This window comes from Pieris napi, chromosome 5 (genome assembly GCF_905475465.1).
Source record: "Pieris napi chromosome 5, ilPieNapi1.2, whole genome shotgun sequence".
Classification (NCBI taxonomy): Eukaryota; Metazoa; Arthropoda; class Insecta; order Lepidoptera; family Pieridae; genus Pieris; species Pieris napi.
This window is the reverse complement of record NC_062238.1, coordinates 6,061,036-6,080,176: the sequence shown is the minus strand read 5'-3', so window position 1 is coordinate 6,080,176 and position 19,141 is coordinate 6,061,036. Positions and strand designations below refer to the sequence as shown.

General features: G+C 32.0%; 2 protein-coding genes and 2 long non-coding RNA genes across 5 annotated transcripts in view; 1 reads left to right on the top strand and 3 right to left on the bottom strand.

Annotated features, from left to right (window-relative positions):
* Nucleotides 1–19,141, bottom strand: part of LOC125049367 (sodium-independent sulfate anion transporter-like) — a 45,134-nt gene that overhangs the window by 12,371 nt on the left and 13,622 nt on the right. For both annotated transcript variants that reach the window (XM_047648589.1, XM_047648590.1), the window contains exons 2-5: nucleotides 13,630–13,803; nucleotides 10,566–10,832; nucleotides 9,234–9,361; nucleotides 7,480–7,572 (exon numbers count right to left, since the gene is read on the bottom strand). In XM_047648589.1, coding sequence (XP_047504545.1) covers nucleotides 7,480–7,572; nucleotides 9,234–9,361; nucleotides 10,566–10,832; nucleotides 13,630–13,803 — 662 coding nt within the window. The remainder of the gene's footprint in view (nucleotides 1–7,479; nucleotides 7,573–9,233; nucleotides 9,362–10,565; nucleotides 10,833–13,629; nucleotides 13,804–19,141) is intronic.
* On the bottom strand, nucleotides 4,151–5,564 carry LOC125049368 (myb/SANT-like DNA-binding domain-containing protein 3). The gene is made up of 3 exons (XM_047648591.1): nucleotides 5,205–5,564; nucleotides 4,775–4,985; nucleotides 4,151–4,560 (listed from the first exon to the last, which is right to left on the bottom strand). The coding sequence occupies exons 1-3, from the start codon at nucleotides 5,382–5,384 to the stop codon at nucleotides 4,166–4,168; spliced, it is 786 nt and encodes a 261-aa protein (XP_047504547.1). The 5' UTR covers nucleotides 5,385–5,564; the 3' UTR covers nucleotides 4,151–4,165.
* LOC125049371 lies at nucleotides 15,725–16,255 on the top strand. The gene is made up of 2 exons (XR_007117000.1): nucleotides 15,725–16,111; nucleotides 16,215–16,255. It is a non-coding gene; the product is annotated as an uncharacterized LOC125049371 (long non-coding RNA).
* Nucleotides 17,499–19,047, bottom strand: LOC125049369. The gene is made up of 2 exons (XR_007116998.1): nucleotides 18,620–19,047; nucleotides 17,499–17,528 (listed from the first exon to the last, which is right to left on the bottom strand). It is a non-coding gene; the product is annotated as an uncharacterized LOC125049369 (long non-coding RNA).

Sequence of the window (19,141 nt, the reverse complement as noted above, 5' to 3'; positions counted from 1 at the left end):
ATTTAAACATGTATGGTTATATATATTCATCTTCGCGTTCTTAATATTCTCGTCCTCTATTAAATTAATTTTTGAAAATAATGTGCTACGGACGCTTTGGATTCGATTACAAAAGCTTAAATATGACTCGCCTTGATTAATTTTAATATTTTCTAATTCAATCGAAATACATTCTTCAGTTCTAGGATCTCCGAAATGTTGGATAAGAGTTGTTCTTAGCTCCTCCCAATTATTGATGTCTTGTCTCTCGCTAATCAAGTGACTTGCCTTACCTCTAAGGCGGCTTGTTATAACATGAAATATGTATATATCTTGTGCTATATTCGGACGTTCTGGCCTAAAGGCTCTAATGACATACTCACTTTTCTTTAAAAATAAATTTAATAGTTTTTGTTCCCCATCAAACTTAGGTATAATATTTAGAATATCAGTTGGAATTGTGCGTATTTCTTGCATTTTTAAGAAAAATTATTTATTACAATAAAAATTAAAAAGTTTAAATTTATATTCTTTACTTACTTACTAATTCAATATAATTTTCTTTTTTTATTTCAATTAAAATCTTTATCAACTTAAAATAACTTAAATCTATTTTACACAATACACAGTCAAACGGAAATAAAATGGGACAGGTTGGAATGCGAAGAGGTTTACTCACATAAGTCTGCAACCCATTTCTTCTATTTATAACTGCTTCTGCTTCTTTCACTTTTTACCTTTTACCGTCGAATTACGCGATCAATAATGACTTATTTGTTTGGTCGTAAAATATCCGTTAAATGCGTAAAAACACACGCGCAACCCTATACTCAGACTGATTTTAAGTCTTCACAGGCACAGGATCACGACGGATATCCTACCGGCTGCGCCAGTCAAATCGCGACGGTTATCAAAGGTTTTTTTAAAAAGGAAAACTTTATTAAGTAAATTACACTTAATATTCTTAACTAATAGTCGATACGAGACTCTTATTCTAAGTTGGTCGATGTTAGACCCTATCACTATGGTGGTCGATATTAGACTACCTTTAATATAATTATAATCTTACAGCTAAAACCCCTTACATGATAACTTTGATTCGTGGTACACAATGGAATGATAAGACTAAGCATTGATTGCATTAACGCTTACGGTGCTATTTGGGTATCTGTGTGACATTGTAACTACTTGTATCAACAATTCAAAAGTTTCAACCGCTTTTTCACTTCTTTGTTTCTGTTTGTTTGAGCATATAAATATTTAATCTTTATTAAAACAACGACTGGCTTTGTGACTTGGACCTGTACCGATCCCGTATACCTACTTAAGACCTACGCTTTCGTGAAGGACTGTGACGTTTTGTGTTTTGGCTTTGATACGAATTTTCAATATCAAAAGTGACAATGGAGAATATAGAGAGAGTTCTAACCAGTGTGACCGTTTTTAGTATATTCAGTACCAAATTGGTATAATTTGGGCTCCGTGTAACTAATTTAGTATTTTTTTGGTATCCTTTAATATTCTGGTATTTTTTGGTACATTTAAACTTTCAACATTTTAAAACATATTTTGATATATTTTTGGGCTAGGCGGGAAACACTCACTTTCATTCGTTCGTATTTCGTTCACATGTTTTTGTCTTTGTCTGATGTTTACCGCAAATATATCATTTTGTCTCTTTCAAACGGTTAATGCTAACAAATTCGCGAATCGTGCTTTGGCTACGTATTACTATCTACGTTACATGCTGTATTTTTATACATGTGGTCCCTTTTGGGACCATGGATGTTTTAGTTCTTTATTTATTTCTCTCTGTGTGCATGTGTAGTGAAGATAATGAAGCGCAAATACGATCAGAAATATAGATCTGAGTGGGATCAAAATTCTGAATTTTCGTCATGGTTGACCAAAGATAAAAATAATGAGAACGCCTTGTGTAAAACGTGTGGAGCAACATTTTTAAGCAGAATCACTACAGTTAAAAGTCATGCATATTCTGAAAAACATCGATAGAAACTTATACGTTATAGTGGACAATCCAAGGTAAGTAAGCTATGCCCCCATTAACATATTTATAAGATTATTGTGTCCCTTATTTTTTTATGGCACATGAATTAATTGTCCTACTTCTTCAGGATGTCCGATGAATCTTGGATAGTACATGTACAGTTGTACACACATGTATAATTGATTTAAATTCATCAAATTAATCAAATCCTGTTTATATTCAGAACGATGATAAATTACTTCAAATGAAAGAACCCATATCTGAAGAAGTAAGAAAAGCAGAGCTTATATTTTATGCAGCGTTGGCAGAACATAACATACCATCTCTGGCCATGGATCATCTCAGCGATTTATTCAGAAAAATGTTTTATGATTCGGTAATCGCAAAGGGCTTTTCCTGCAAACGCACTAAATCTGCTCAGTTAGCTCAGTACAGCGAATACTGACTTAGTATTTGTAATAAAACTTATTGTAAATATTTATTATTATTTGAATATGTCTGTACAATGAAGGTGTGTAATTGGTTAAATTAAAAAGTATCTGATAATAAAGTGTTTTAATAAAAAAAATCCTCTTTTTCTTTTAGTATATTTTTAGTATAATTCAGCATGTGTTTTGGTATTATTTAGTACTGGCACCTTGTAGTTTTGGTAGATTGCCATTTTTTAAAACGGTCACACTGGTTCTAACTTCAATAGAAAACATTGAAAGGTTAGGAACTGCAGCCGATATGAATCCCTGTATGCCTAAGCTATATGTTCGGAACGAATACAATCAAAATCTTTTCGAGCTTGACAGTGAGAATGAATTTAAAAGAAGGTACCGTTTTTTTAAACACACGGTACTAAATGTGATCCTGCCACTGATAATTACAAACTTACAACCTTTTAATAACAGAGGATTGCCAATTCTACCGCAATTGCAAATACTTATTGCATTAAGGTTTTATGCAACTGGATGTTTTCAGGTAATATTGTGGTCATAAATATGTATTGTTTTTCGATTTGATATAGACAGTACCTTTTTCAGATTGTCAGTCGATTGGGCCAGAATGCGTCCCATGCTATTTTTGCTTGTTCTAGGTCACTATCGGACAAATTGTCATTGCCACTTCACCTTACAGACAGCTATATTGGTATCCTTTGTTTTCTGACGGATCACCTCATTTCTCATTTTTCTTTGATCATTCAGAGAAATACCAAGCATAGCTCTCCCCACTGCTCGCTTAACCAGTGTCAGTGATGTTTCTTCACCATACATCATCATTGGCAGGACACACTGGTTGAAGACATTTGTCTTCTGACTTTCAGAAGCATAACATATATGTAACTAATAATTATTTCTTGAAATTACAGATGGTGTGTGGTGATTTGAACAGCATAAGCCAATCTTCAGTGTGCTTAATTATAAATAAAGTTTCCGCAGAGTTGAGTAAATTACTTCCTAGATTTGTGAATTTTCCAAGAAATATGACCACAGTCAAAAGGAAGTTTGAAGAATTAGGAAGATCTAATACGCACCATGCCCTTAATAATATAATCGGAGCTATTGACTGTACCCACATTAAAATTAATAGACCCAGAGGTATCACCCACTCTGAAGCATACAGGGATAGAAAAGGGTATTTTTCTGTAAATGTGCAAGCTATAATAGGGCCTGATCTGGAAATATTTGATATAGTGACTAGGTGGCCTGGAAGTTCACACGACAGCAGGATATTTAGAAACAGCCAGGCATATGCAAGACTGCTAAATGGTGAACTAGAAGGAGTTTTAGTAGGTGACAGCGGTTATCCAGCACTGAACTTCATGTTAACACCACTTTTAAATCCACAAACAAGAGCTGACAATAATTATAATTATTCTCAATTGAGAACTAGGAATATTGTTGAAAGGTTTTTCGGAGTGTGGAAAAAGAAATTTCTATGTTTGCTGAGAGGACTACGATCAAAATTGACAAATACCAGCAACATAATTATAGCTTGTGCTGTATTACATAATATAGGTATACAGAGAGGGGATGTTTATGACGATGGTGATCTTGCTGATCAAACACCAGAAGTTGAAGAACACAGAAACAATGAAAGATCTACTACAGGTCTAGCATTCCGGCAATCTGTGATGGCACAATTTAACGTTTGGTAATAAAGAAAATCAAAACAAAAATTGTTTCATTTTAATCATTTATTTTCAGATTCCTTTTTAAACTGTAAATTTTCTAGTTCTAATTTATATTTTTGTCGAAGAAATTCTATTTCTAACTGATTTTTTAGTTTCATGTGTTCCACTTCTATCTCAAATTTTTTTTTGTTGTTGTCCAACTCTTGCCACAGCAATTTTTTTTTAATATCTTCAAATGAAGGTTTATTTTTTCTGATCGCTGATCGTGTAGGTGATAGCTGAGAGGGTTCACTTTTAGTGGTGACCTCAACACTGGTTTCCGTCGACCCAGCTTCATCAGTCCAGTCCTGGCTTGTTCCCGGCTGATTTTCAGATTCAAGTGTTGCCTCTATACTGGACACTCTTGCTCTCTTTGGACTCCAGCTTTCACCGTCATTGTCATAACCAGTACCAGCTAGAAAAGTAAACAGTCTAATAAGTTATCATATAGGTAAGTCTTTTATTGGTTAGAATAAGATAACATGCAGGTCAACTAATATACCTGTCCAGAAGTCTGGTAGGGGTGAGAACAGAGTGTTGTCACATACTTTGGGAGAGGCCTATGTTTAGCAGTGGATGTGAGTTGGTTGAAAATGATGAAGAATTATATCTTTGGGAAATGATCTTACCTTCTACTGTAGTTAATGTGTCACAGTCTATTGGTACATCTATTGACGGCATTATATGTGGAATGACTGCAATCACTTGAGTGTCCATTGGCCCCATTTCAGGCGGTGCTGGTCCTCCTCCTGTCCTCTTCCTTTGGGCTTCAAGGGTTTTGGCATCCCTAGCTTTTGCCTTCATATTTTGCCACATCTTTTTTAATTGTTTAGAATAAGCCTAAAATCGAAAAAAAATTGTACTGAAATATAAAAGTTCATATGACAAACATGAAAATTTTATCAAACCAAAATTTACCACCAAGGTTACATTAGCATTGCTTTGGCTTTGGCTCATTCTATCCTTGTACCTAACTATACTCTAGTTATATATCTATCTTTGTAATTATCGTACAGCATATTGATATTTATAGATAGTGTATGTTGGTGGATTACTTACAGTATGTGACACGTTAGAGTTATTAAATTCTATTGCTAATTCTTCCCAAGCCTCGTGTTTCTTTTTTTGGGAAACGGCGTCCATCTTCCTGTTCTCTAGAATGCCAATCTTTGACTGAATCAACTGTACAAGCAGTTGCCTCTCATATTCCGAGTAAGGCTTCTGTTTCTTTTTATCCATTTTTTTGAGAGCGAGTCAGGTCCGAGTGAGAATAGCCGTGGTCAGTCGTTTAAGCAGGTACAAAATCCGTTGAGCAAGCAAGGTTGTCAGGTAATAAAAGGTAGAAGATTCAGGTAATCGAAAATAACGGTCAACGGATGTGAATCGATTAGCGAGAGACGAAGTTGGTTTGGTTATATTATGTAGTTTGAATTTTGTTGTCAACATATGCCAGTGCTGCCAGGTGACAGATACGATAATACACCAGTTATTTATAAGATCTCTCAAAAATGGGGTTGAACACTTATATAAATAATGTAAATAAACAACAATAGATACCATAATAATGTGCAATTATTTTATTTCATGCATTTCATAGGTATTTATCAAGATCATTTATAATTTCTTTGAATTCAAATTCTATTTTTCCCAAAGTCTATGGAACTCCGATACAAAATGGCAACACCGTTCATTAAAAACCGACAAAAATAAAAAGTCCAGTAAAAGATATGATGGTAAAGCAAATTTTAGGCCATTATTTTTGTTAGGATTATAGTCAAAGTTTTTGGTAAGTCATCGATTTCGTGGACTTGAGATTAAGCTAAGCCAACACTAGGAGAGATTCGCAGTTTGCTCTATAAATACCGACTGTGTCTTAACTCGATAGTTAAGTCAGAGCAAAGTCTAAGGGTGAGATCTATAGTGCGCACTTGGACTTTGCTCAGACTTTACTTACGAAAAACACTAAGGTTAAACTATGATTTAGTATATTTATAGACATTTTAACGGTGAGATTAAGCTAAGCTCAAGCTAAGACAGAAATTGATGTTTCATTTCATGCAATACCTTCTTTATTATCCTTTAAACAAGTAAAGAATGGTTGTAGTTAAGTCTGAGCAAAGTCTAAGTGCGCACTATAAATCTCACCCTAAGTCCGCTCTATAGATCTCACCCTGAGTCTGGTAGACTGGTAGATTGAAATAATATCAAAGAAAAAACTTGAATTAATATCAAAGAAAAACAAATACTTCATAAATAAATAATTATAACTGCATAAGTTGATAAAAAATGCTATGCAATAGCTTTACCGCGGCAGTCCCCGAGTGCCACACGTTTTTTTAATGCTATACTGCACACCGGGAATATATTCCAAAGCAAGCCAATCCAATTATTATCCCAATTTTATAGAATCTATTGTAGCGACACCTACAATCTACGGCTTCAATCACTTCGATGACGTCATAATAACTTATTCCGACCGCTAAGGATATATTATACTTATACAACCTCTCTCTTCTCAACCTTAGCCACCGGGGCCTTCAAGCCAATCAGTGATTATATCAGTCAAAGATCTTCCCTTTAGGTCGGAGGAAGAGCTCTCCTTCCTTCACACTATATATAAGGTATATGGATGGATTATTTTATCTGAACAAATAAATAAATAATAAAAATAATAATATATATTGTGAACTGAACCCTGTGCTAATGGTCGTTGGTAATTGAATATTATTAGAAGATTGAATGACAATAATGCCGAAACATTTTTTAGCGATATAATTTATAAAATTATAGCACACATTTGCAATTACGTCTGCAACAGGAAGTCAAAATGTTAGTTATTTAACCGTTCACGCACAATTACCTCAGTTATCGTCTGTTCATTACACGTGTTTAAGATCTTACACGGATTACACTTGTACAATGTATAATTTATTGTTAGGTAAGGGTAAGCTATTAAGAACTAAGGAATTGAAAAACCATTTGCGTTTGTTCTGTTGTCTAGTAAAGCTAAATTACGTGACGAACGAATTAACGCTGCTAAAAGCAAGTACCGTTAGTCTAAGCATAATTATCATATACCTAATATGTATCGTAATATGAGAGTTAGGCAAAAGAAATTAAATTTGACCCGCTATATTAACCGCGTATTTAAAATGAATATAAAGTTTATAGAGTCAAGTCATACAGTTATATTGATATTAATTCCATCTATATTTAACAATACAATGAAGGTAACGTTTGTCATATATGTTCCTAGAAGGTCCATTGTGAGAACATATATGATTAATAATGGCGACTTTTACTTTTGATATTAAACTCTACTAACTGAACTTACCCTTAGTAAAAGCAGCACCACGATACACGAAAATCCTAATACTGTGTCCCATAATCTTGTCTCTCCTATGTGCTCGTAAATTCCAGACCACACCTGAAATTAATACATTAATAGAATCGACCGGCTGATGCTCGATCAAGCCAAGGTCCGAGCTGTAGCCCCGATGATCATGACATTAACAGGGTTCTGAATTCTGATGCAGCTCCTTTTTTGTAAACGGAAAAAACTGGCAGGAGGCCCACCTGATGTTAAGTGATAGCCCATGGACTATCTCAATGCCAGGAAGATCGCGAGTGCGATGCCGGACTTTTAAGAATTGGTAAATTTTAAATTGTCTGTCTGCAACTTTAAGCATAAAACTAAAACTTACACCCGTTGCTTAATACGATCTATGATAAACTTTTAGTTATATAATGTCGATAGATAAGCGTTTTGTTTCATTTTCGTTTAATAGTGTAGTTTTAGTTTCGTTTTAGTTTTCTGTAATTTGAATTTTTTCTTTGATTAGTAATTGTTTTCTTTTTTGTAATGTTTGTTATGTTTGTGTTGTAATAGGTTATGATCTCTATATATTTGTAAGTCATGTTTGCCTTTAAGTGTTGTCACACTAAAAATTGTATTTTGTGTTTGTTTTTACCAATGTGCCACTGTGCCGAGCGTTGGCAAGCTTTTCAATAAAAAAAAAATGATATGATAAAATTTATATTAATGTAAGTTACCTACCTAAAAACCTGGTATATATTTTGTTTTGAAGTCTTGTGACTAGACATTTCTAAAATACTTCAGTACATTTATAATAGGTTCGTAGTAAATCAATATTTTTATAGTTACTCACTGATAAACACGCTTTGTTTTAAGAATTTTAGTTACTTCCGCACTGTTATATACTAAAGTTACAAATTGCTATAGATTAAAGAAACTAAAGTGATGTTTTAGATGCCTTTGTCGTAACTACATTCAAAAGCAGTATGAGGAAGTGATTTTGTACATGTGATAAAATTATACTGTTACGTTAATTTGTTACAAAATTGGTCATTTTGACAGCAGTACAATTGTGTACTGCTATCGTAATTATTGAATGAATAATAAATTGTTCAAGTGACGATGAATTTTAGGGCTACTAAAAACATAATGAGAGCGCCGAAGGCCATTAGAATGTCAAACAAAAAAAATACATTTAAAGATATATAAAAAGCCGGTACTTATCGAATGGACTGCTATACATTTAATTATAATTTTATATTGCTTTAAATTGAAAATAATCTCATGTGGAACAAGGTACAAGGATATTTCTGTATCTGTGTCGATATTTTTGATTTAATTTTGTACATATATTGATAAATTATTATATGTTGGTCCACAAACTTTTTACGTGTGTGTGTGTGTCTGTACTTAGTGTGTGTTTTTAATGCTGGCAGCATTATACTTACATCTTTAATTAGCGCCTGTGTACTTACACCCCACGGCCCAAGAGTCTACTCCAAAGTTGGAGGAAAGTCGTTTATATGAAATAGTTTTTTATACGCTAAAAACTTGAGTGACTATTCGGTTTATAGGGTGGCCAAAAGTCGTGGATCAAACGCAAATAGGGGATAGATGAGGTCGTCAGCTGCAAAAGATTGTTCTACGGAAAGTCTCTAAGCTGCCTGCAGAGTTAATTATTTTGCGTTTTTATTAATTTATATTACCCTGTATAGTTTGATCACTTCATCGCCTAAAGAACAATAGAGAATAACTCGGTTTAAAGAACTCACCTGAAGAAACTTTCCTCCAGGAAAACTGAGTCCCAGGATATCCTTGACTTGAGTTGTCGCAATGATAATAGCCGCGGCAGATGTGAAGCCCACGGAGACTGGTCCACTTATAAAGTCAATTAGAAAACCTGGAAGATGTTTTACCTTATTTTGAAAAATATTTGAGGTTATGTGTGAGTTTATATTCTTATAAGTAAAGGAGGTTATTGTACAGTTTTTTCGGTGATTTCTGGGTCAAATTTTCTTTTTCTACTACTTCTTTTTTCTAGAAAAAAGGGACAGTAGGAATATCTCTTGCCTGAACCGTTACTAACTGTTGACTATATGACATAAACCACTGACTTACTCCATAGCTATGTTAACTACATCGTTCATATGCGAATTAAATATGTAAATTTAAATTTAACCAATATATTATAAAAAATACGTCTGAAGTTGTTTCGTCTTGAAGAGTCTAATACGTATTACTAATATCCTAGTTCCATTAATTAATCCAACATTTCAATGCTATTATATTAAGAGTGGTAAAATAAATAGAACGATTCAGTTCCCATATGACAGAGGCATGTTGGTATGTTATTGTTGTATTCATATACAATAGCAACAGAATATTGTACTACATACACGTATGTAACTAATTGCAAAATAATATGATGAATAGTGTTAATGAAATCAAAGAAACCGTGTATTACCTATTAGATATAGGTTTGACATAAAACCAATGTTGTTTTGTTTTATGACTTAAGATCAACTAAAGTGGTTCTTGTTGAAACAGCTGAAGTCCCTACGTAAACGTCACGGTCAAATATGTCAGTAAGATAAATAGCACTAGACGTGACGCTGTTCCCACCGACAAGCGGGCTCCGACTCGCCCATAAATATTAGGAATATTTCTATTTCTTTATTTAAATAAAGTTTTTAGGAAAGGCAAATTTAACAATCCCCTGCTGCTTAGCTTTTCTGCCATAGATCTGCTTATTCGCGTGGTTGTGATTATGCTGTGGCTATTGGGGTTTTATTTATTTAAAATAAACAGTATTTTGAGTTTAAATTACGAATTTGTATTGTTGGATATGTTTATGGAATAAGTATTTTAAATCTATTTTTATAAAGCTTCATAATAAGCTAGAAGGAATTTATCGTAAACAGTATATCTTGGTATAAACCGGCGGCTTTTAGTGCCGTACCGAAATGGAAAAGTAATTTAGATATTGGTAAATCACATCAAAATTTGTAGAATTCATCAATCCCAAAAAAAATTACTAGAATTTCCAATTCAGCTGTCCTAATTTGTAGCCTATTCGTTACATAATAATCTTAAATTCTACATACCTAGTTGAAGAATGCCCATAACAAGTTCCACGCACCCAGAGAGAAAGGCCAGAAGGACAGCAAACTCAGGGCCTAGGCCATGCAAGTTTTCTCTCGTTAGAATGGCCGCGATGGCCGTAGGGCCTATGGCTGAGTCCTTTACAGATCCAAAGACTGTGTACACGAAGCAGGCCATGAATGAAGAATAAAGGCCATACTGCGGGGGTAGGCCTGCTACGCCCGCGTAGGCTATGGCTTGGGGTATTACTGTTAGGCCTACTGTGATTCCTGTAAATAAGGGGTCACTTTGAGACTTATATTCACTTAATGTAAAATTTTACAATATAATAACTAATATGTTAAGCAATCCTCATAATAGTAATATAGACTTATTATAAATATTATAAGAATTAGAATTCTTTTTTCCATTTTTATGGTACAGGGGTTAAACGTTTAGGAGGCTTTCAAGATGGCCCGTAATACCGACATCCAGATACTTCCAAAACCAATGGCTTCCGAATGCCTTGCTGCCTTTGAAAACTTTGATTGTTCTGCTGTTGAACTTGGTACATATAAAAGTTATAACAATCATGTATCCAAATATATTCAGGTACATATACATAGTGGCCAAAAGTCGTGGATCAAACGCAAATAGTGGATAGATGAGGTCATCAGCTGCAAAAATTGTTCTACGGGAGGTCTCTAAGCTCAACCCCTGCAGAGTTATGATTTATTTTGCGTTTTTATAAGAAAATTGACTTTTTTTACTAATTCTTCGAAAATATCTACATCCTGTATCTTTTTCATAATATCCCTGTATCTTTTTCATAATATCCACTAGATTGGTACTGATGAGTTCTTGCGTTAGACATACTATTTATAGTTGTTTATTGAGTATATTCAAGATAATATTAAGTTATACGATATAATTTTTTTTCAAATCATAACTTTTTGTTTACTTCGGACCCCACTATGAAAAAAATTACTCTACCGAAAAGTGACCATATACTACAAGTTTTGGCGCATTTAATAGGGATTCTGAAAAGGTATTACACATGGCCATGAGTCGCTCTAATACCTTTCTAGGAAGAATTACAAACAACGATTGTATTAAAACAATTATTTTTCAGTGGTTGTTTGTAGGAAACAAAATGTTTACCTACGCAGAGATAATAATGCGAAATATTAATCTAAATGTTTTCAGGTAGCGGATCCAAACATGTCTCCAGTTTTAATGATTCTGGGTATGGTTTAATTACCGTTTGTTACATTTCCAAGTTCACAATGGACAATGGGAAGTTATCAACTAATGCTTCAATTATGTAATTTTCTTGACGATTGACGCGTGACGCTTTCTTATAATCCTAGTAGCCAGGGGAGACATGTACTTATTTCTCTTTTTCTATGAAATAATTTCTCTCTCTATCTTTCTACTCTGACACAGGTATTTTCTTACTTAAAAGGGTTCTTACATATTGTAATGCATACTTTCTTACAATGAATAAACACATTTTTATTTTTATTTTATTTCTTTATAACAACTTAGCAATCGTCATATTACTCAATATAACTGAAAATTAACATCATAAACAAATTTTGAAAATAACAACGAAACCACAAACACATTAGGTTTATATAATGGCCTCGCCTTTTTCGGACACTGAATAGCGTTTCTAGTGTACAAGTGCAACCTAGATGAATTTTAGTGCTTGCATCACTGTGCAATGGAAATTGTGATTTCACGTCGATAAGGTCGTAACTATTGCGCAGTTTGTAATGTCAATAAACTTTTGTTATTCTGATTAAATAAAGAATGTCTAGTTTATAAATATTTACATATTTAATTTACATAATTATGATTATATTTTAAAAGCAGAAACTATCGCGATTTTTTTGCTATTGGACTAGGGTATTTACCATGCTACAGTTGATAATCTAATATCGTAGTATTTTATGAAAATGGAAAGCTATTTACGATAAAATAAAACAATTTGCAATTCTTTTGTGGTGTACCTACGACGAATTGTTCTGATATAAGTTTTGTTTACTCATTTAAAAATAAATGTCCGTCATGTGTATTTATGATAAAGTATAAAAGCATTGAAAGATTATTTTAGTCTTAAGAACCTATGTTATGAACATAAATTTACTTGGAGCAATAATTATGTAAAACATGTTTAGCTTTTATTTAGAAAACAAGTAACTAAAAAAGTGATTCTACAACTTTATTCGTATAATAATTTATGCGTGTATCATGAACTTTATAGTAGAAAGTAGATTTATTTCCAACACACAAACAAACAGTATTTACAATATTCTTAACCTACATAGTATAATAATAATCAAAATTTATAGTTAAATTTAAATTAAATTGAAATTTAAAAAGCTTGTTTCCTGTGGTAGTGTATCTTTAACGCTGGCAGCATTTCCTCGCTGCATTGCGATCCTTATTCGTTGACCAAGGAAAGCACCAGTTCTGGGGTCACCGGTACTATTTACCAGTCATAACTTAAATCTTTAATTAGCGCGTGTGCACATGAACCCAAGAGCTCAAGAGAACTCTTATATTTGAGCCGTTTATTAATACCTTTATTATATGCTTACATATGAAATTGGCACTTTATTGTACTGGCGACTTTGACCTCAAAAATCGTCTTGGTTAGAAATTCCAAATTCAATTTTTAACAGCTATTCACTCGCGCATTGGTTTTCGATGACTCATTTTATTTTCCCGTTTTATTTATTTTTTCTTTGCGTCACTATTTATAAAATGGTAATAGTTATAATGAATTACTTAGAATGTATAGTGATAAAACCAGTACTAATTCGCATTCTTTATAGCTAGTAACATGAGGAAAGAGTTTTAACCATGTCTTGAGTAAACATTTAGCGAGAATAATTGACAAAAACCAGAATTTATAATTTTTTTATAAGCAAACAATTGACTGGTGAGTTATTTAAAAAATGTCAGCGTGTGTTGCTCTAAAATTAGCAGATCGAAGCGTCATATATATGTAAACATATACTTGTCTAATTTGTAAAATAAAATTAATATTAATATACTCTGATATAATTATTAGGTTACCTGCTATGGCATCAGCTATACCATTCCTGAAACTGTAGCTTGGAAGCCAGGATAGGATGGGAAGCCTTCGTAAAAGAGTCTTCTTGGAGCAACAGGACTTCGCTTGTTTTGAGAGTCCTCTTCTCCACTTATTCTTCTCTGAGTAGCCAGGGCCAGGGTAAGAATTATTCGAATCTATGAAAAAAAATAGTTTTATTAATCATTTATTACTTGGAATTACCGCTTATGTACATCGCGTAGAACAAAAGTATTGAGTTCTTACAGAGCAATAATTTCTGGCCCAGGCTCCATACAACTATAAAAGTAATAATTAATAAGTTTTATAATTAAACGTTTCTTAATTCATTATGGTTGTTGGCAAGAAACGAATAATAATAATTAATATAAAATCTTAATAATATAAATTATTCGAAGATCTTATCAGCTTAGTATAATAATATAAAAACAAAATACAATTAAAAGGAATGTTTTTATTGTAGCGAGACCTACAATCTGTGCCTACCAATCACTGCGATGACGTCATACCCTAAAACTAGGTTATTCCGGCCGCTGAGGCCATACATACAACATCCCGACCTTACCCACGGGTCCTTCGGGCCGGACAGTATGTTGTTACATTGATCGAGAATGCTCTCTTTAGATTGGAGGAACAGCACACCATCCCTCCTCCACATTATATTCATTGTATTACTAATTTAACGCGTTATTTACTTTAGCGTCATATTTGAAAGATCTACACTAGTACACAATTATTTTATTATCTAGTTTCCGAAAATAAATTTTGTGAAACCTGTAAATACTATATTATGGCATTTATATACAAAACCTTAATATTACTACAGTAGATTAATTTTACAAAAAAATATATGTTATAAAAGTTACGGAAATATTTTAAAATTAAAATGCAATTTTCAAGGCACTCAACTTTTTTGCTATAAATATCGACTTATGTTGAAATGTAACCTGTTATTACATCAGGGCTTATTCTGAGTAACAAATCTTATTATAAATTAATAAATGTTTATGACGACTAGGAATAAATTATCTTCAAGAAATTATTTCATACAAATTTATATTATCCTGGCGTCTGTTGATTCGGTTGCCAACTGACCTTGTGTTGAAAACTTATTTAATTAAAACTCCTATAATGGATATAAACATGAATTTATTAAATTACATATTTACATAACACAGGTTTTGCTTGCTCTGCAAACGTGGTCCTTAAGAGACTGCAATACAGCATTTGAAATTTAAAAAAAATAGCGGCGCTGTTAGTTTTGAACCTCAGATTTGTGCATCTGTTTTGTGATGTTTGTTTTTCTAATAAGCAGATCTGTTCAGCGTTCTTTGCCTGACGCACACCTTCGACTTTAAGGGTATAATGCATGGTTCCTCACGATGTTTTCCTTCACTATACGAGCGAATGTTAAATGCGCCAATAGACAGAAAGTCCATGAATACATAGCCGGGGTTCGAACCTAAACCTCAGAGATGTCGAACTGTGAAGCCACTAGACCAACACTGCTAAAAATCTAAAATCAAGTTATTTTCAATGTTGAAAATTAATCATTGAAACACAACATATCTGGCCCATACAAGGGCGTCTTATAACGAGAACATTATATTAGCCCTCGTAGCTTATAACGCCGATCTTGTAAACCGTTTATTCATTCATTTAGTGGAAAAAAGTATAAAGACAATATGGAACGGAACACATAATTTTAAATCATTGAACTCTATAGAATAAATGAAAAATGCTGTTCAAAGGTCAAACGTGATTTTAATTTCTTTAATTACGCGGAACTAACCTACTCAACAAAGATTTTCCTTATCGTGATTGATAAACGAGAAAATGTTAGTCTAATCTCATAATAATAATTACAAAATTGTCTTATAAATTATTCATTGTTTCATAAAACAATTATTATATATATAAAGACATATTGTTCGTTTGGCACGATTTTTAATAAAGGACCACACGCGTTATAATTATACATATTACATATATTTTTTCATCGTTCTTTCTATAAATGTATGTAAAAAGTGCTTAAGTAATAAATTATTGCTGTTGATTTATAATATCAATATTGTACAGCCCTGCGATTCTGTAACTCACTTCACACACCCTCAGCGCTGATTTTTGCTGTCAAATCGTTCGTTTCGGTGTCATGTTACAATTTGGTATTCTGTTAAACAATAACCGCGACAAAAGCGCCGCTCAAATGAGATTGTTAACATTTGGAACTAAAATTTGGCACTGCTACACTTACGCTCCAAAATTGTTGGTATTTGGTATTCTGATACATACCATTTGACATCTCATCTCACTTAAATGTACATTTTGTACGACAATTGACAAATTAAAAGTTGCTCTTCCCTCGCTAAAATCGTCATTTACCAGTGAGTTAGCCATTTTTAGCGAAGTTAAAACTTGTTTTATGTGAAAATATTCTAACATAGGACAATCTATATGTATCTTGGGGTAAGTTTATAAAATAATATTTATCAATACAGCATTATTTTACGAAAAAAATTATATATATAAACATTAAGCTTCGTGAAATTGAACTTTGTTATTGTTACAGAAGGCCCGTTTCCACTTTTAAAGTTTAAACCTCTATTTCAAGAAATAAATGATGTAATCCATTAAAAAATACTTAATATAATATCTATAGATGGCGAAGAAAATGTAGGCACGAAACGACCAATTGGTTTCTCGGCGTTGGTTATTATCGCTTTTTTCCAATACTCAAGAAATTATATGGTATTGACGAAACCTAGAACATATGCTGCTGAGATGAACGAAGAGTCTAGTAAATACTAAATAGATGATCTAAGGTAAACATTTTGATTACTTTAGCATTAAAAATATAATTTTTATCCAAGAACCAATTTTTCGATGCAGTCTTGATCATGTCTTGTCTCCAGCAGAGATAAGTCGAACAAAAAACGATAAATAAGATAGGTAAATATTGTAATATATTTGTATTTTTCTACTATACTAAAATTATAAATCTAATAATTTCAGAGACCCCCAAATGTTCAAAATTCCTGATAGAAAAATACATTCTGCCTTTGAAGAAGAAGAATATTACATGTGTATCATACAACAAGGCCCCTGGATATAAAAAGACACAATAGTGCAGACATTTTCAAATTATTGAATTTCGACTATCCTTCAATTTATAATAAATGATAACACAGTACAATTTCGGTTCCTATATTTTTATAAAATATATTGATATAACATTAAGGTTTTGGATAAAAACATTATTCTGCTTTACACAAGTATGAAATACCATCATTACATACATGATGGTTTAAGTACTTATTAAGCTTTTTTAAATTTATCGTTCATAACTATTACTTTTTACAAACTAATTAGAAAATATATTAAAATAAATATATTTGTCTACAAAATAAAGTAGATGTTATTGATTAGCTCTATGTGAGGCTGGGTTTTAATTAGTTTTTATTATACTTAAGTTTGTTTTACTGAAAGTTATTTTGTAGTGTGTTAAAAGTTTACTATAATCATTAAATTAAATGTTTAAGTTATTATATTGTTCTTTTATTCACCTATAAAGTAACATGGCTTATATATTTTTCATTTCGGCTTAGCTATGTATTTAACTCGGTTACTACGTTTTCTATAGGCAGTCATTAAATAAGTGGTAGATTTAATTAATCATTTTATTAATATAATATTATTAGATACAAAAAAAAAAATATTATGAAGTACACAATTATCTTAAACACGGTAATACAATTTTTCATATAAAAATCATAGTTGTCCAAACTGCATTCAAAATAGATTAGTGGTCTCGGTTTAATATCTCTTCTTAACATTTCAATAATTGGTCATTTTCTTCCTCATTCTTGACAACTACCACTGATGGCTGTAATACAATGATTATCTGTTAAAATTGTAAATAGGGAAATGTGGTAGGTCACTGTACTGACACAATAATATTGCATAGCAATTTAATTATTGTAAAGTTAAGGTAAATAATAAAAAAAAACTTGCATAAAACACACAAAAACTTATATATGGGATATCTTTGTATTTCTAAGTAAAGTATCTTAAAAACATGTTTGATAATATTATAACTAAGCCAAATATTATTAAAAGTTTTATGGTAACAAGGCTTAGTAATTTCGCACAGTATTTGATTCAGTACTATGAATAAAAAAAATCTTGAGCAAACCTATATTTAGACTCAAAAATCCAAATCCAAGTATGTACTTTAAAAACAATTATTTATTAATGAAACAAATCCAAATATGTTTAGTGTTAAAGTGTAGTCAGCAGCAATAACTATCTTTTGATTGCTTCATTAAATAAGTTATGGCAATGTTGTTTCCAACATTTAAAATTAACGTTGATCACTTGAAATGGTATGAATTTGAGCAATTGAAAGCTTATATATTTGATCCAACATACCTAAAATGATTATTTATACTTGTATTCTGAAATCTGAACAATTAAATTAAATTCAACTTGATCAGTTAAAATTAATACTTCTTATATTTCATGAATGGAATTTGAAGTTAGGAAACCTAAAAATATTTTTTTATTTGACATTTTTAACCAACAATTTCATTATTCTTTACAATGTCGCTTCGATTTAACCTATTACATTTGACTTCAAATTTGCCATCAAACAAACAAACTTTGTTAACTGTTTTACTAGACACTACTTATTCCTATTTATTTACTATGATAGTTATTATATTTCTAAAATAGTTTTAATAGAATTCAGTTTTTATGAGTGTTAGTAAAAACATAGGTAATATTGTTGTTGTGTGTTTGACCTCTGAATCACTTAAAAAGGTTGCAATAGTAGTTTCATGGCATCTAAAAAGTACCAACACTTGCACTTACACAAATGAATAAATATATAAACACTAATTTTTCTTCTTTATAGATAGGTACCCTTTTATTTTATAATTACTCAAAAAAATATTATATGAAAACATTGGTATTAACCTTGGTTACCTTTAGTAACATTTTGAAAATTTAAAACACCTATCCATCCTGTTTACTTTGAATCCGTAGCCCATTTGCTGAGAGAATCACTTTTAGCGTGACATCATCTTTTATCTTTTTGTTAAGATAATATTCTTAAATGTTTTACAATATATCCAGATGTTAGGTATCCCTTGTTTCGTGCTGAAACATAATTAATATTTTTAAGTTTCTGTCGCTCATATACACCACGGCTGGTCAGTTGTCGGGTAAATACGAAATATAAACTCTTAATTGGAAGTTATAAACAAAATACGTAATTTTGTTTTATTAAAAATATTTTGCTTATGTATGATGAAAATTTTGACAATTAACTCTTTTTATAAAATAATAGTTATTCCGTGAGTCCATTACGCAGTAACAGCGCTCCCTTCGTCACTGACGTAATTTTTGGAATCTCATGGTATTCTGTTAAGAAATTTTACATTACGTCTTGATAAGTGGAGGGAGGTAACCTAGTGAGTTGTTGTCTATTAATATCGT